This window comes from Triticum aestivum, chromosome 5D (assembly GCF_018294505.1).
Source record: "Triticum aestivum cultivar Chinese Spring chromosome 5D, IWGSC CS RefSeq v2.1, whole genome shotgun sequence".
Classification (NCBI taxonomy): Eukaryota; Viridiplantae; Streptophyta; class Magnoliopsida; order Poales; family Poaceae; genus Triticum; species Triticum aestivum.
The window spans coordinates 449,123,486-449,139,592 of NC_057808.1; the positions used below are offsets into that span (position 1 = coordinate 449,123,486).

Consider the following 16,107-nt stretch of genomic DNA (forward strand, 5'->3'; position numbering starts at 1 on the left):
AACATGATTTTCCCTACACCGGTGAGGGAGTGCGATGACGGTGATGCGCCTTCGGCTAGCTCGAGTGCTTGTGGTCGTTGCTAGGTGGTGGTCTAGGATGATGGATGTAATTTTCGTTACTCCTTATTTCTTTGTACTGCATAGATGTTTGATGAATACTAGATCAGAATTTTTACCAAATAAAGTAGAGACATAAAATTTTCTTGTATATGAAGTAAATTGACATTTTTCTAGCCCTTTTGGGCACAATATCCTTAGGCGTAAAGCACACTCATGATAACCGCTACTTAGGCGTGAAACGGACGTTTTCTTTCCATTTTCGTCGTCTTCAGGAAAAAAAAGGAAAAATAACGAGCCGCCCGCACCCGACCCGGTCGTCGCGTCCGTTCCCGGCGACTTGGAGGCCGCCGGCGCCGGCCCCCTCCTACCTACCCCGACGAGGTACTCCTCCCCGCCGAGCTCCCTCCGCCCCTCCCCGTCTCCCCCTCTCTCCGCTCCAGCCGCCGAGCTCCGCCCTCGTAACACGCTCGATTTGAGCCGGTTCCCGTCCGGCGACGCGTTGCCGGCCCCAGCGAGCAGTCCGGCCTGAATGCGCGACTTGTTCAGCCGAGGATCCGCAGCCCGGGCTTGAGACCCAGGTCTCCTAGATTCTTAAATCTGATCCGGTGGTCTGCTTATCTTTCTGTTAGCTGCTTGCTGTTTAGGAAGCTAACTGAAAATCGTTGGGTTAGTCTGTCAGCCATTGTATTCCTTTGGTAGTACACAACTTTAGGTCTATATCTGTGTTGAGCAAGGGGGCTGTCTACACTCTGGCAGCATGAATCCCAGAGAGTAGAGTGCTGGTTGGTACTGTCTGGAATTTGCTGTCTTTTGGATTATCAAATCAGAGAAATATGGTCCTTAAGCTTATTTTTACTTCTGATGATGGAGGATCCCAGACTGCACGAATCTCATTTTACTTCTGATGCCTCCTTAATGGAAAAAGAGAGACTTTTCTGCCAATGCAGTATGATAACAAACATGAAACCGATTAATCCATGAATCGTGCTGTTTGCTCATTTTTCAGATGGGGGACGGTGTGTCAACTTATGCTGTCGATGAGGCGCTTGTGTCCATGGGGTTCGGAAAGTTCCAAGCGTTCGTGCTTGCCTATTCCGGGATGGCCAAGATCTCAGAGGCGATGGAAATGATGCTTCTGTCGTTTGTTGGGCAGTCGGTTCACGCTGAATGGGGGCTTTCTGCACAGGAAGAGAGTTTCATCACAAGTGTTGTATTTTTAGGGATGCTTGTAGGAGCATACTGTTGGGGCTTAGTTTCGGACAACTACGGGAGAAGGTAGGTCCTTTCCTGCTTTTCCATTGTTTATTTATTGGAAATTTGTCTTTCAAATACATTCACCCTAACAGCGGAATTTATGCTCTGGAATTTACCTAGGCATACACAATTGAGCCAAGCAATGTTTTGGAATGATGCTTCATTAATACTATGGGCATAAATATATAATCTTTCACTTGATAACTTTAGTCTAGTTTAGTTGAGTTTGACTAATTAGGATGTCTTCCAAGAGAGGCAGGCTAATACAATCCCTGTCTATGGTAGAGCTTGCCGGCGCGATAACTCTCAAGTTGAGAGCCAAGAGGTTGCTGCATATCACATATGGGATGTTGGTTGGGAATCTTCATACCAGACTAGTTACGTTGAATCTGCATACCAGACTAGTTAAGTTTAACTAATTAGGATGTCATCTGGGAGAGGCAAATAAATACATTTTTAGGATATCTATTTTTGTCTGCAGTTCATATTTTACATGCTGTAAGTATTTTCTTCCTCATTGTTGCTACTTCGTACTTCTCCAGGGTTGGGTTCAACTTCACAGCCCTTGTAACCGGTGGGGCTGGTCTTCTCAGTGCCTTCGCGCCAAACTATTCATCTTTGATTGTACTAAGATTTTTTGTTGGTGTTGGACTGGGTGGTGGACCAGTTCTATCTTCTTGGTTTCTAGAGTTTGTCCCTGCTCCTAACCGAGGAACTTGGATGGTCATCTTCTCAGCATTTTGGACCATTGGCACAATACTGGAAGCTTCGCTTGCTTGGGTAAGTTCCTACATTTTTGCAAAAGTAATACCATTGTCTGAGTGATCTAGTGAAATTCTTGTTGGCACAATAGATCGAACCACACAAACATTCACTCTAATTCGTAACTGTGCTATTGAAAAAACAGACACGGCAATTTGCAGGCACTAATCCGCTTAATTTGCAGGCTGTGATGCCAGCTTTTGGCTGGAGGTGGCTGCTAGCGCTCTCATCATTGCCATCATTTGCCCTACTACTCTTCTACCCATTGACACTCGAGTCACCAAGATACCTATGCATGAAGGGCAGAATAGCTGATGCAGTGCATGTTATGGAAACAATGGCACGAGTAAACCGTGTAGCTCTCCCTTCTGGGAGGCTTAGTGCTGGCCATCGAGTGGAGCTCCACGAGATGGCAGATTCAGCAGAATCTGCGCAGTTGGTTTCAGGTAGGAAAACAAACCCTGTCGATCACGCCAACAAACCTGGGATTGGGGGCCTGAATGCCATCTTAAGGCTTTTGTCCCCAAATCTAATTAGATCGACTCTTCTTCTTTGGACTGTCTTTCTCGGTCTCGCCTTCTTGTACTATGGTCTTGTTCTGCTAACCTCGGAGCTGAGTCATGGAAATAGGATCTGTGGCTCAGAAGGAGCAGTAACAGTTGAAACAACCCACTCAACTGATGTTAATCTCTACAGGAATGTATTCATCACTAGCTTTGGAGGTATATATGCTTTCTCCTATGGTCAGTCATTTTTCCCAGAGTATCCTTCTTATTCTCGTCATGTTGATCGACGCAGAGGTTCCCGGCCTTATTCTGTCGGCCGCCATCGTGGACAAGTTCGGACGCAAGCTCTCGATGTCCTCGATGCTCTACATCAGCTGCCTGTGCATAGCTCCTCTCATGTTCTCTCAGACGGAATCCCTGACGACCGTCTTCCTGTTCGGAGCGCGCATCTGCATCTCCGCCAGCTTCATCGTCCTGCACATCTACGCCCCCGAGGTTTGTCCATGCCATAGCAGTACACTGTATTCTGCTAAATCTCTTTGGTCAAACGTCTCACACCATCGCCTCTTGCAGATATACCCGACAGCCGTGAGGGCTACGGGCGTGGGGTTCGCGAGCTCCATCGCCCGCTTCGGCGGGATCCTGTGCCCTCTCGTGGCCGTCGGGCTGGTGCACGCGTGCCACCAGACCGCGGCCATCGCGGTGTTCATCACAGTGATGCTCGTGTCGGCCGTCGCCGTGTCCTACTTCCCCCTGGAGACGAGCGGGCGGAAGCTGAGCGACCACATTGCGGCGTAGAGCGGGGCACCTGACAATGACATTGCTGCAGCTGCCATCAATCATCGAATTCCTCCATTATCATTATTTTTGCTCTCAGTTTAATTTGTGCACGCAAATATGCTCTCTGACTCCTACCAATCGATGTATCTCTCCTTACTTGCAAAAAAAAAAGCTTATTAACAGGATTAAAATAGGATATTTCTTATAAAAACATAATTAGAAAATGTTGCATTTCTGCAGTAGTAATAAAAACTAAAAAGAATTCCGTCGCCGGGACTTGAACCCGGGTCTCTCGGGTGAGAGCCGAGTATCCTAACCACCTAGACTACGACGGATCTTGTTGATACGACTCTCGATTAGTCTTGTTACCGCCATCGCCTCGGCCCGGGCAGGTGAGATGGAACCTTCAAAACGAGGGGCTTCCCGCCACTCTCGCCGCCCGGCCGGCGCCATCTTCCTCCCGCCCTCGCTCGCGCCTCCCTCCCAATTTTAGAAACCCACATCCACATGCCCAGGCGCCATCTCCGCCATGAGCGAGAGGAGGAGAGGTGACCTCCTCCTGCATGCCCCCAGACACGCCTCCCTCCCTCGCTTGGTCCCCGTCCACCCGCCATGGCCCGTCCACGGCGGCAGGTGCCCGGCGGCCTCGCCGCCCTCCTCCTCCTCTCCGCGGTGGTCGCCGTCGCGGCGGCCAAGACCGACCGGGCCGACGGTGAGCGAGAGAGACCGGGAATTTCTCTCCCGTTTCCTGCCTTCAGAACATTACATTGCCAGCCCATACGTAGGTTCTGAAGAACATTTTGTGACGTTTCCCGCCATGTTTCGTCAGTGGAGGCGCTGAACGTGCTCTTCACCAGCATGCACAAGCCGTCCAAGCTGGACAACTGGAAGGCGGACGGCGGCGACCCCTGCGACGACGACGACGGCTGGAGAGGGGTCGACTGCAGCGACAATTCCGTCACCAAAATGTAATATTTTTTGTCAAACAAAGCTTCTTGCTCAACACCATTGTGAAATCCCAAGCCCCCTCTTTCCTCACACAGAATGTTTAACAGCTTTGTTTTCTGGCTTGATCGCTCTGCATGGAGCAGTGACCTGTCAGGGCTCGACCTCACCGGCAACCTCGGCTTCCAGCTGTCCAGCCTCAAATCGGTAACCAAATTGTGAGTCATGCCCAACTGTGAACCCAAATATTCTCTCCGGTTCATCGACCGCCGCCGCCCGTTGGTTGCGCAACTTAGTTCAGCTTTCCCTTCTTTTGCGTAGCACAGCGATGTGAGCGACAACAAGCTCAGCGGCGAGATCCCCTACTCGCTCCCACCCAACCTGGTTCAGCTGTAAGTTCATTTTCCTAGGTTTTTTTCCTTCCATAGTTGCTGTTGGCACGGGTAATCCCATTAGTTAAACCAGTGTGTTTTATGATATGTTGTGATACAGAAACCTGCAAGGGAATGCGTTTACCGGCGGGATTCCCTATTCGGTATCTCAGATGTCTGATCTAGAGACACTGTAAGAATCTATTTCATGTTGCTGTCTTTTTTTCCATGATGATTGTTTTTCTTGAATGAATCGGTCACCAAACTGCCTTTTCAACGGTACGCAGAAACGTCGGAAGCAATCACTTAAACGGGCAGTTAACGGACATGTTTACGCAACTTCCAAAGCTCTCGACAATGTAAGTTATGCATATCAAATTCAGTGATCATTGTAGTATTAACCTCTTGATAAATTTACCACAATTTTACTGGTTTGTTAGTAATGTCGCGGTAACAGATATTTAGCCTGTGATACTTGATTTGACCAGAGCTCGTTAATTTTCTTCTTACAGTCAGCAATTCTATTTGTGTCATCAGGGATCTCTCTGACAACCGCCTCTCCGGTAACCTGCCCCAGAGTTTCCAGCACCTCACAGGCCTCAAGACACTGTAAGGCACCTGTATTCTTAGGAACTTCACTGGCTATTTCTCCTTTGGATCAACAAATGACTGTCAATCTTTTCAAAAAATATATATATATCCAGGAACTTGGAGAGCAACCAGTTCACTGGCGATGTCGACGTTCTGGCCAAACTTTCTTCTCTGGAGGATCTGTAAGTATACCCCGAGTAAACACTGCCATCTCAAACCAATTTTATCTCCATGGTTAAAAGTGTATGCTTCTGATTAATTACTTCAACATGGAAATGCAAAAGAAGCAGTGTTGTTAATATAAATGCATGTAAAATTAATTCTTAATTTTGCTTACTTTACTTGAAAAGGTACTGTTTCAAATCCATATATTTGCATGAGTGTGATGATTCAGAACTAAGCTAGAACGGTTTTCCTCCCTTTGTGCTCAAGGAATCTGCAGAACAACAAGTTCACCGGGTGGATTCCAAGTAAACTGAAAAAAATCGACAGCCTCAAGTAAGTGGTACCTGCACCCAACATTGCTCCTTTTGCACTACAATTTCATGAGTTCTGACAGTGCTAACTACATTCTCAAGGACTGGTGGGAACCAGTGGTCATCCGGGTCGGCTCCTCCTGGCATGGAGAAGGGGTCTTCGGCGGGAGCCTCATCGAGCAAAGAGAGTGACGTCGGGGTCAACGGTTTCTTTATCGGAGCAATGGTCATAGCTGTGCTCCTTGCAGCTGTTATTCTCTTGACAGTGTTACAGATGAAGCGATCCTCTCCCGTCTCGTCTCATTACTACATGGACGAGTCAGGTCAGAACCGACAATTTACGTTCCTTTCGACAAGAGCACGTTTACTGATGCAACCACCAGTAGTGTTTGCAGGTACTTCTACATTTTGGCTTGGGGTAATAAGGGTTCTTGTCTTCCCTTTTGCAGGCCATTCTTCAATAATCAGCATGAAGCCGCTGGAGAAATCGACGTCGATTGACAGTGTAACACTGCCTTCTGTGCCTTACAAGACGATGAACGACAACAAGTTTAACATGCTAAACAATTCTAGGCGGATCTTGGAACCGATCAGCCTGGTGACCTACTCATCGTCAGAGCTACAAGCGGCCACTGGCAACTGGCACAGTAGCAGGATAATAGGCCAGGGAATGGTCGGTCGGGTTTACAAGGCGAAATATGCCAACGGACAGGTAGGTCCTCATGGTTTCCCTCCAAATTCAGAGAAAAATAAACTATCCCACAATATCATCTCGAGAAGTCAACGTTGCCTAGGACTTATAGTTTCCTCTACAAAATGGTGTCAGATATGCATATAAAACATGTTGCAGCAAAATGCTGTTGAACTGAATGTTTTTGGCAGTTTATTTCTGTCAAGTGGCCTGAAGAAAAATGCTTGGAGAGTCAAGAGGCCTGAACATGATGACCATGTCCCATAATCGAAGCTTACTGTTTACCATGATGATTTTTCAGGTGCTGGCTATCAAGAAGTTTGATCCGCTGAGCTTCTCGGAGAGAAGCGACTTTGTGGAGCTTGTCACCTGCATTTCCAGGCTGCGCCAACCGAGCATCTGTGAGATTGTGGGCTACTGCGCGGAGCCCGGGCACTACATCATGGTGTATGAGCACCATATGAACGGGTCCCTCCATGAGTTCCTGCATTTGTCAGACGATTACAGCAAGCCTCTCACCTGGGATACCCGCGTTCGGATCGCTCTCGGTACAGCTCAGGCTCTGGAGTAAGTTGACAAGCAACACTGAAGCATAGTGAGTTCATAAGATAATTAAGATGCTAAAGGTTTTGTTTCTGTTTAGGTACCTGCATGAAATCTGCTCGCCTCGGATCATCCACAAGAACATAAAGTCATCCAATGTCTTGCTCGACGCCGACCTCAACCCTCACCTCTCCGACTGCGGCCTCGCATTCTTCTACGAGGTTTGCTTGTTTGCGCCATGAGACAACGATTTTCACTTGCTCGTAGAATGAGGGCAATCTTCCGACATGGAAATTCTCTGCAGGATCCAAACGAGAGCTTGGGGCCAGGGTACAGTCCCCCGGAGTGCACAAGGCCATCGGGTTACACGATGAAGAGCGACGTGTACAGCTTTGGTGTGGTCATGCTCGAGCTATTAACCGGCCGGAAGGCCTACGATAGGTAAAGCAAGCAGTTGTTTCCTGCAAAATTCCTGTGAACTGAAATGGTAATTTGTGAGCTGTTATCTGATCCCCAGCTCAAAGCCGATAAATGAGCAGTCCTTGGTCAAGTTTGTGACGCCGCAGCTCCACGACAGTGACGCCCTGGGATCGGTGGCAGACCCGGCCCTGCGCGGCCTGTACCCACCCAAGGCGCTGTCCCGCTTCGCCGACGTGATCGCCCGCTGCACCCAGGTTCAGCCCTCTCACTGAAATCCTCAGAAAAGCTGATCAGGTCTCACATGTAAAAATTAAATCTGAAAACTGCTCTTTGTTGGTGGCTGCAAAATGCCTGCAGTCTGACCCGCAGCTCCGGCCGCGCATGTCGGAGGTGTCGCAGGAGCTCACCAGCTGCGTCCAGCGCAGCGCCAGCAGCAGGAGGGGTGGCTTCCTCTACAGCGCGTCGATGCGCAGCGACGTCTCGGATTGGTGATGCCCGTCCATCTGAACATACTTACTAGAACAGCGTATGAGGGTAAGCAACACTGGTTAAGCTAGACAATGTAAAAAGTGAGTGTATGTGAGTGTGGGTGCTGCATTTTTCTACTGTAGTGAAATGTGTCATGTTTGAAAATGTAGTGAACATGTAACTGCACTGAGTCCTTCTTTCCCCGTGGTGTTTACCCATGTAAAGAGAGCACATGTAAGCAAGTCTGATACTTCACTGAAAAGAAAGCTTCTGGGCAAGCACAAGTAGGTAGTAACATCAAAGATCATCAGCACTGACATTTTGATCACAACATAAACTCACAAGCTCGTTGATCACCTCTCGCGAGAGAGCAAACTCCACACAAGGCTAAAACAGCAAGCGCCGTCTCAGCATTCTTCTTCTAATACACAACCACACGCACCACGACGAGTGTTCGAGAAAAGAAAACGAAGAAGGCTAAAACAACCACCACCTCTTCTGAGACCTAGTACACATATGATTAGCTAGCAAACCACTACTACTGACTTGCATACAGTAATCGAGACCTAGTATACATCGTCGCGACAAGAAAAGAAAACAATCTCACTAGAACATCACTGCAAGGACATTGCTTGATGCCTCAACACACACTAGGGTCACATCACAAGGGAGAAGTACTTCACATCACGGTGGCCATGACGACGGATTCGCTTCCCCTGGATACTCTGGTTGAGATTTTCCTGCAACAGCAGAATGGATGCATCCATCAGTAAAACAGGAAACCAAAATTGGGTGGCAGAAACTGGTGGAGCACTTGCTAGTCACTGTCCATGGACGACGTGGATTACCTGCAAGGGGCGGCCTCACAAGCCTTGGTCAGTTTAAATGCAAGCTGCACGATGGCGATTCTGACGGCTGGTTCTGTAGATCCGCTGGTTGCTGCTTCCTCCAGTGCTGAAAGGAACTCCCTCTGTGCTCTCGCGGACACAAAGACTTGGCTCGGCTTGTAAACCGTGCTTAGATCCACCACCTGGACGGACACACACAAATCAGCAAATGCACAACTGTAGTTCTTCAGACATGGAGACGATTGCAGGTATAAACAGATTGCTACTAGTACTTAGCTTACCTGCTGAATCCAAGGTAGGGCCAAGTCAAATAACTTTGTGTCAAGGAACTGGCCAGCAATAAGCCTTAAAAGTTCATTTGCCGTTTCACGCGACAACTTGTCAAGAACAGGCCCAGTTCTGTCCATCAGGTCAATCAGATCATCAGAATCACCATAGCTAAGGGCTTCAGCATATGCAGGCTCCATGCCGTCACAACCGCGAAACTCGCCAGCCTGACTAGAAGCACACAATGCATTTTGCAGATCAGGCTGATCACATGGACTCGTAAATGGAACCGGGAAGGTCCCCTTGACCCCAGATGCTCGACCCCTCACTGAACTTGGAATGTAACTTTCCTCTGAGCTCCCAGCCCCAGACTTCATAACTCGGTTACGAGCATGGGCCTTCAGAAATTCATGACCCTCTTTTACGCAAGTGCTCGTGCCCTTAGATGGTAGATCGTGAGCCCACTTCTTCTCTTGTTTCAAATGAGGAATTGTTGGTGGCCTAAAGTTGGCATCAACGGATGATCTAGGTGTCGAATTAGAAAGCCTGGGTGAAGAAGAGACACTCTGGTTCTTAAAACCCTTGGAGCCAGGAACTTGATAGCGGCTTTCACTCTGAGTAATTGTATACACAGTTTTGTCTACAGCATACTCCAAATTGTGTACTTTTGAGTTCAGCACTGACATGTTCTCCACAGAATTCGACATGAACTCCTACAGGAAACAGGTGTAAAAAAGGTAAGTGCGCTGTTGCTCCACAGTTGTTAGCACAAAAAAGGTGCTTTGGGAAGGCAATTTTGCATGCATCTTTACATACATGGTTTGTTCATAAGTATTTGTATACAACACAGCATTTTTCCATGTGAAAAATATGCATTATTTTTCTATAAATGATAGATGAGAACGATAATGGTAACCATTAACGTGAGTTCATGATCATGATTTTTATTACCAACATGAATTGCCCTTCTTTTTATCTAAACTCATCAGGTAACTAAAATAATATACATGCTGTTAACTTTTGAACTAAATCGTTACTGCGCTTTACTATTAAGATCACATAGATAAACATTGTGTAAATTGGGCAAGTATAGAGTGAGTTAATTCAGCAAGATGACTCGCAACTAAAAGTTATGAGAATCACCTGCAAAAGATCAAAAAGATTTGCTTGCTTCCTTTCCATCTCTTGTAGTTGCTTCCTAATAAGGGCTAATTCTTTCGTCGCACTCAGACAACAAGTATGTGTGCCATGTGAAGTGACATCTGTAACAGTGGAGTCTATGCTCTTGGTCTCTCGAGCCCTAGGGCAAAGCTCAGTGACATCTTCAGTGACTTCCAGAGCAGAGGTGACATGCTTCGTCTCATAGCTCCTGCTGGCTACTTCTGATAAAGAGGAGCATTCTTGTTTATCATCCATAGGGTCATAGTCAGACTTGATGTCTTCATCTACAATTCCATAAGGACTTCCTTTTGCATATTTCAACATGCGGTTGCTGCCATATCCCTTTTTCCCAAGATCTGGCACTGTATTCTGCTTAGGGACTGATATCTCCACATGCCAGTCATTTGACTTCAAATGCTGCTGATTTGAGGCATTGTTTTGAGGTATCTTGTTGACAGACAATGGGGATCTCTTCTTTACCGAAGTGATAGAACTGCCACTTACAACAGATGCTGAAGGTGTAGGCTCAACTCTCCTAAAAGAAGTCGCTCTTGATCCACCATCATGTACACTTCTGGCATCATTATGGTCACCAAAAAAGTTTTCTGCTAGGGAAGAGAGAAGATTTCAGTACACATAATAGAAACAAAGCTAATTATGTTAGTTGAGTTATAATGCTTCATGAACAAAGCATTGATCTGCTTTCCTGCACACTAGACAGTGAGTTACTATGAAAGGAATATATATATACCTTTTGTGGATGACCCAGCTTCTGAAGGTTCAGGAGTCTCAGAACCTGGGATAGCTTTCCACAACTGGATGGCATGGGTAATTGCATCACGCACCGGTTTTACCTATTATACGAAGCACAAACATCACTATAGCATATGCAAAAAAAAATGTCACTGCATCAATTTCACAATGCATGTACCTACCTTGTCAAATTTACAGCGTTCAAGGGATCGAAGGCAGGAAGTTCTGAAAGACGCAACCAAATATCCTGAGCTGACAGCAATACTTGAAAGAGCTAGAGAAGCTGCTTTCCTTGTAGTCCAGTCACTACTCTTCAGGGAATCCATAATACTTGTTAGTGCTGATGATAAAGCCTGCTCTGTAGAAGCACCTTCAGCCTACAAAAATTGGGACCACAGCAAAATAAGAACATCAACAGAATGCTAAGGTCAATCTCAAAGTTACAACTTACGACATAAAATTGAAGATGAAGATAAATAGATAATCACTCTGCTTCTAGAAAAAATATATTGTCTGAATTTCCAGCAGAAATAGATGCCATGCATACTAGCAGTGTGAAGCATACTCGGAGTGAACAAGCAACAGCGACACCCGACTTTTCAGGGCAAGCTAGATTTTGTGTGACAAACTACTGAGCAGCCATTAAATAACAGGTACTCTGTTATTACGAACTGTTGAGCAGCCATTACATAACAGGTGCTCTGTTATTACAAACTGCTGAGCAGCCATTAAATAACAGCTACTCTGTTATTACAATGAAGCATGCTTCCTTCCCATGATACTACTAATCACTAGTTTTTTTATAGCAATTAATGATGCATGCGATGACTACAAATCATTCAACTACCTAGACCATGTTCTGAAAGAAATGATGGACCTGAATGGCTGAACACATAAGAAACTGAAGATGATAAAAGCAAAGCCCTCATCTCAGCAAAACAAGCAAGGTAATCATGCCAAAATAGAGAGAACATATATGCAATAGTGCTGCTAGTGCATGAATGGGTTCAATTACAATGCAAATATTGATATAGGAGAGCAGTAGAGGGACCTGAACAATGCTTCTGAGCAGCTCGATCACGGCGGGCTTGGCCATGAAATGAGGGTTCTTGAGGATCTTAACAACACGCGCGAGCATCTGTGGCAGAACAGGGCCAGGGAAGTAGCTGCTCTCATCGATCACCTTGGCCAGGCAGAGCGCGGCCCCGGCCTGGACATACCTGTTCTGCTCACCCAGCGACTCGAACAGCGGCCGCACCAGCGCAACCAGCGCGGCGCCGCCGTCCCCGAACTCCCTGGCGCACGCCGAGAGGGTGCCGCAGGTGTCGACGCAGGCGTCCCGGACGACGGAGTCGGCGTCCTTGAGGCGCCTGACGACGCTGGCGACCAGCTTGGGGATGTGCGGCGCCAGCAGGGCCCCGTGCGACCGCGCCAGCGCGCCGATGGCCTTGACGCACTCCTTGCGCACCGCGCTCTTCTGGTCCGCGTCGGTGTCGATGACGCAGGAGAGGAAGGGGCCGACCATGTCGGGGGCCAGGGCGTCGACGGTGGCGTGCAGCTCGCTGAGGCCGATCTGGTAGGTGTCCCGGTCGGCGATCTTGTTGAGGGCGTGGACCAGCCTGTGCTTGAGCTCGAACGCCGCCTTGCCCTTGGACGGGGCGGCCGTGGTGGACTTCATCCCGGCGGCGGGGCGACGAGCTGGCGGGGGTCGGTCTCAGTGGCGGGTGCAGAAGGGGGCGGACGTCTTCATCTTCCCCTGGGGGTGGGGGCTGGGGGTGGTAGCTCCAACGCCACCCATGGCTTGGTCCCTGCAGAGCAAATTGAAATCGAGCAGGGTGAGATCGATCCATAGTTTTTTCAAAATTTGAACAACTGATGACAATAAATGGGGTGCGCCGGGATTCAGAAATCATCTGAAACTGGAACTGAAACAGGAAGCAAGTGAATCGAAACCAGGCGGACAGAGCGCTAGAGTAAATCGATACGGGCTGAGCTGACAGAAACCGCAAACGCATCATCCATCGCCGGCATGCGTATGTCGAGCTTGAGCTTGCGGTGGCGTATCAGTATCAGCAGCGGAACATCCCCAAACGTACGGTACGGCTAAACCCATTGAAGAACCCGCCCGCCCTAGGGACCGAACGAACGAATCTCACAGCAAAGCCGCGGAGAATCTGAACCGAACCCGCGGCAGTCCGCGAATCGGGGCACAAGCGGCGTACGAAGAGGGTTATCTTATCCCCTTCTCCCTCGCTCGGAACAGAACCAGAGGAAGTAGCTAGAGCACGGCGCAGGCGAGTCGCCCGGATTCGATTCGAACCCGCAGCGCGAGCGAGTTTGCTTCCCTCTGGGCTTGGCTTGGCTCGCGCCCCCCGGGCCGGAGGACGGAGGACGCGCGCGGCGCGAGCTGGAGCTGGCTGGCGACACGGGAGCAGAGCAGCGCCGCGGGCGAGGGGAGGGTGGAGGCAGTAGGGGAGCGGCAGGCACTTACAGCGGGAGCGGCGGCGGTGGCGCGCTATCCGAGCCTCCACCTCCCTCTCCGGCGCGAGAGCTGCCTGGCTGGGGAGAAGCCTCCGATCCGCCCTTCTTCCGCCACCGCCAGAAGGAGAGAGACACCACTACCACCACTAGCCGCGATTTGAATTCGAACTGGGCATGCGCCTGCGGTAACCAAGCCAAGCCAAGCCAAGCGAGCGAGCGGTGAAAATGGCAGCGTGCGTGCTGTCTCGCTTTTTTTAACCTTTTTACTTCTTTTACTTTCTCGTGAGCCCCTCTTTTTCGGCGAGGAGGGCGGCGGCCCCGAGGCAGGTGCTGCCGCGACGACTGCTGGTCAGCTCGCTGGGGCCCGCCCGTCATAGACGCGGGGGCGCGGCAGGCCGGGATTTCGAATTTCGCGGACGACGACGACGTGGCGGCTCCGTGCGGAACGTGGGCTCCGCGGCCGCTGGTCCCACGGCCAGGCGACCGTGTCTTTCCGGAGAGACACACGACGCTCCCTCTCGTCTTGTCCTGGAGCAGGCAGGCGGGGGCGGGGGCGGGGGCGGGGCCCGCGTGTAAGGGGCACAGCACAGTAGAGGTGGGATGGAAGACGCCAAGGAGGAGGAGGAGCGAGCAGTGGAATGGCACAGGCTGCTTTGCCGGCCTAGGACCCGACCGCGCATTCAAATCTAAAACGTCTGCCCCGGTCCAACTAAAAATGGTTAAATCGAGTACTGCCTGCAGTACTGATGAGTCACTCGTTTTTTGAAATTTCAATAGGAATTTGCTTGGGTTCTTTTTTTTCTGAATTTTTCAAATTTGTACAATAAGTGCCCCACTCCATACAATACATAGGACAGCCCCTGACCATAGGTTCGGGTTGACAATGCACGGAATGTGCGGGCTAAGAGCATCTCCAACAGACGCGCTAGATTAGCCGCGCTGGAAAAAACAACTTTATAGCACGCGCGGGGCCGAAACTGACGCTAAAATCGCGCGTCCGGTAAAGTTGGTTCGGCGCGCTGAGGAAAACGGCATCGCGTGCTGTGTATTTGGTGCGCTAGACAGCGAATATTTGCGCGCGAGCGACCAACTGCCGCCCTGACCTCTCCGGCCGCCCCGCCCCGCGCAGCCACCGGCGAAATTGCACTGATGGAAGGCCGCGCCGACATCCCCCCAACCCCTCCCTACACCCGTGACCCCTCCGCCGCCACCGCCGTCGCAAACCCTAGCGCGGGGCCGACCTTCCGCTTCGCCGCCGGCGCCCCTCCTCCTCCTAAAACTTGTGGTTTAGGTGATTTTGAACTATGTCATGCATTTGAACTATGCTATCTTGCTTCAACTCATTATTTTGCATATTTGTTTATGTTTGAGATCATCATATTGTCAAATTGGTATGTGTTGTTTCATATTTCTCAAGTGTCGGCTCGTCGCGCGCTGGATTTTGCAGTGACTGCTGAAGCGCTACAGCGGCACGCTAAAATTTGCAGCGCCTGGAAAAGCAACCAACCTCCCCCGCGCGCGAAAACGCTATTTCGGTGTTGTAAAAGTTTTTTAGTGTGCCGCGCGACCGCGCGTCTGTTGGAGATGCTCTAACACGGTCACGACTCACCACCGACCGACTTGCTTACCTGCATCATTTTTTGCCATTTTGCATGTGTGTCTCAGTCGGGTCTGCTCTAACGCCCCCGATTCAATCGTACACTAATCATACACGCAAACATGTACGATCAAGGTCAGGGACTCGCGGAAAGATGTCACAACACAACTCTAAACCCAAATAAGTCATACAAGTATGATATTACAAGCCAGGGGCCTCGAGGGCTCGAATACAAGTGCTCGGTCATAAACGAGTCAGTGGAACCAACAATATCTGATTACAGACATAAGTTAAACAAGGATACCTTAAGAAGGCTAGCACAAAAATAACACGATCGAAGAGGCAAGGCCTCCTGCCTGGGACCTCCTAACTACTCCTGGTCGTCGGCAGTCTCCACATAGTAGTAGGCATCCTCGGAGTAGTAATAGTAGTCGGCGGGGTGGCATTTGGCTCCTGGGATCCACCATCTGGTCGCGGCAACCAGAAAGAAAGAAGCAGAAGGGGGAAAAGGGGTAGCAAAGCAACCGTGAGTACTCATCTGAAGTACTCGCAAGCATCAGATCTATACTAAGTATGCATTGGCATCAAATGGAAGGGTTGTATCTGTGGACTATACTGCAGAATGCCAGAATAGAAGGGGAAAAGCCTAACCTATCAAAGACTAGCATCTTCAAGTGTCTTCAAGCATCTTGCAGCATTCAGAAGAGTAAAGAATAGCATTTTATAATTAACAAGCATGTTGTAGTATTTACGCCCAGAGATCCTTCCTCGACTCCCTACGAGAAAGCAATCCCGGAGCCACATATCCATCACATATCTCAAGTATCCATTTCTAATTATAATAGATCAGGATACAAGTCTGAACGTCCGTTACCGTGGACACGGCTATTCGAATAGATAATCTTCCTTGCAGGGGTGCACCACGTTTTCCAAGACGCTTGATTACGCTGGCCGGACACACTTTCCTGGGTCAATGCTTGGCCTCGGAAGATCAACACGTCGCAACCCTACCTAGGCTCAGCAGAGAGGTCCCCGCCGGTCTACATCCTAAGCACTCTGGGGTCTTGGGCCCATCGCCCATTGCACTCCGGGTCGTTGCATGCAGGGCGATACAGGCCACCACCTCTGGGGCG

General features: G+C 49.4%; 3 protein-coding genes and 1 non-coding gene across 5 annotated transcripts; 2 read left to right on the forward strand and 2 right to left on the reverse strand.

The window, feature by feature from the left end:
- Positions 1-299: 299 nt before the first annotated feature.
- On the forward strand, positions 300-3,586 carry LOC123122628 (organic cation/carnitine transporter 7). The gene is made up of 6 exons (XM_044542918.1): positions 300-441; positions 1,067-1,335; positions 1,857-2,094; positions 2,261-2,798; positions 2,875-3,077; positions 3,156-3,586. Exons 2-6 carry the CDS (start codon positions 1,067-1,069, stop codon positions 3,378-3,380), a joined length of 1,473 nt encoding a protein of 490 aa, XP_044398853.1. The 5' UTR covers positions 300-441; the 3' UTR covers positions 3,381-3,586.
- A 38-nt stretch (positions 3,587-3,624) lies between these two features.
- TRNAE-CUC (transfer RNA glutamic acid (anticodon CUC)) lies at positions 3,625-3,697 on the reverse strand. The gene has a single exon. It is a non-coding gene; the product is annotated as a tRNA-Glu (tRNA).
- Positions 3,698-3,793: 96 nt separating this feature from the next.
- On the forward strand, positions 3,794-8,020 carry LOC123122627 (protein STRUBBELIG-RECEPTOR FAMILY 5). Of its 2 annotated transcripts, XM_044542916.1 has the most exons (16): positions 3,794-4,074; positions 4,192-4,330; positions 4,454-4,525; positions 4,634-4,699; positions 4,800-4,871; positions 4,966-5,037; positions 5,216-5,287; positions 5,383-5,451; positions 5,702-5,767; positions 5,848-6,068; positions 6,195-6,457; positions 6,738-7,003; positions 7,080-7,200; positions 7,284-7,420; positions 7,497-7,653; positions 7,757-8,020. In XM_044542916.1, exons 1-16 carry the CDS (start codon positions 3,975-3,977, stop codon positions 7,889-7,891), a joined length of 2,028 nt encoding a protein of 675 aa, XP_044398851.1. In that variant the 5' UTR covers positions 3,794-3,974; the 3' UTR covers positions 7,892-8,020. The 2 variants fall into 2 exon arrangements, with proteins under 2 accessions (XP_044398851.1, XP_044398852.1); XM_044542917.1 differs by lacking the exon at positions 3,794-4,074 and having other exon boundaries at positions 4,262-4,330; positions 4,629-4,699.
- Positions 8,021-8,156: 136 nt separating this feature from the next.
- On the reverse strand, positions 8,157-13,592 carry LOC123122626 (TORTIFOLIA1-like protein 2). The gene is made up of 8 exons (XM_044542915.1): positions 13,388-13,592; positions 11,948-12,704; positions 11,079-11,273; positions 10,895-10,997; positions 10,126-10,748; positions 8,997-9,695; positions 8,716-8,897; positions 8,157-8,607 (listed from the first exon to the last, which is right to left on the reverse strand). The coding sequence occupies exons 2-8, from the start codon at positions 12,572-12,574 to the stop codon at positions 8,547-8,549; spliced, it is 2,490 nt and encodes an 829-aa protein (XP_044398850.1). The 5' UTR covers positions 12,575-12,704; positions 13,388-13,592; the 3' UTR covers positions 8,157-8,546.
- Positions 13,593-16,107: the final 2,515 nt, after the last annotated feature.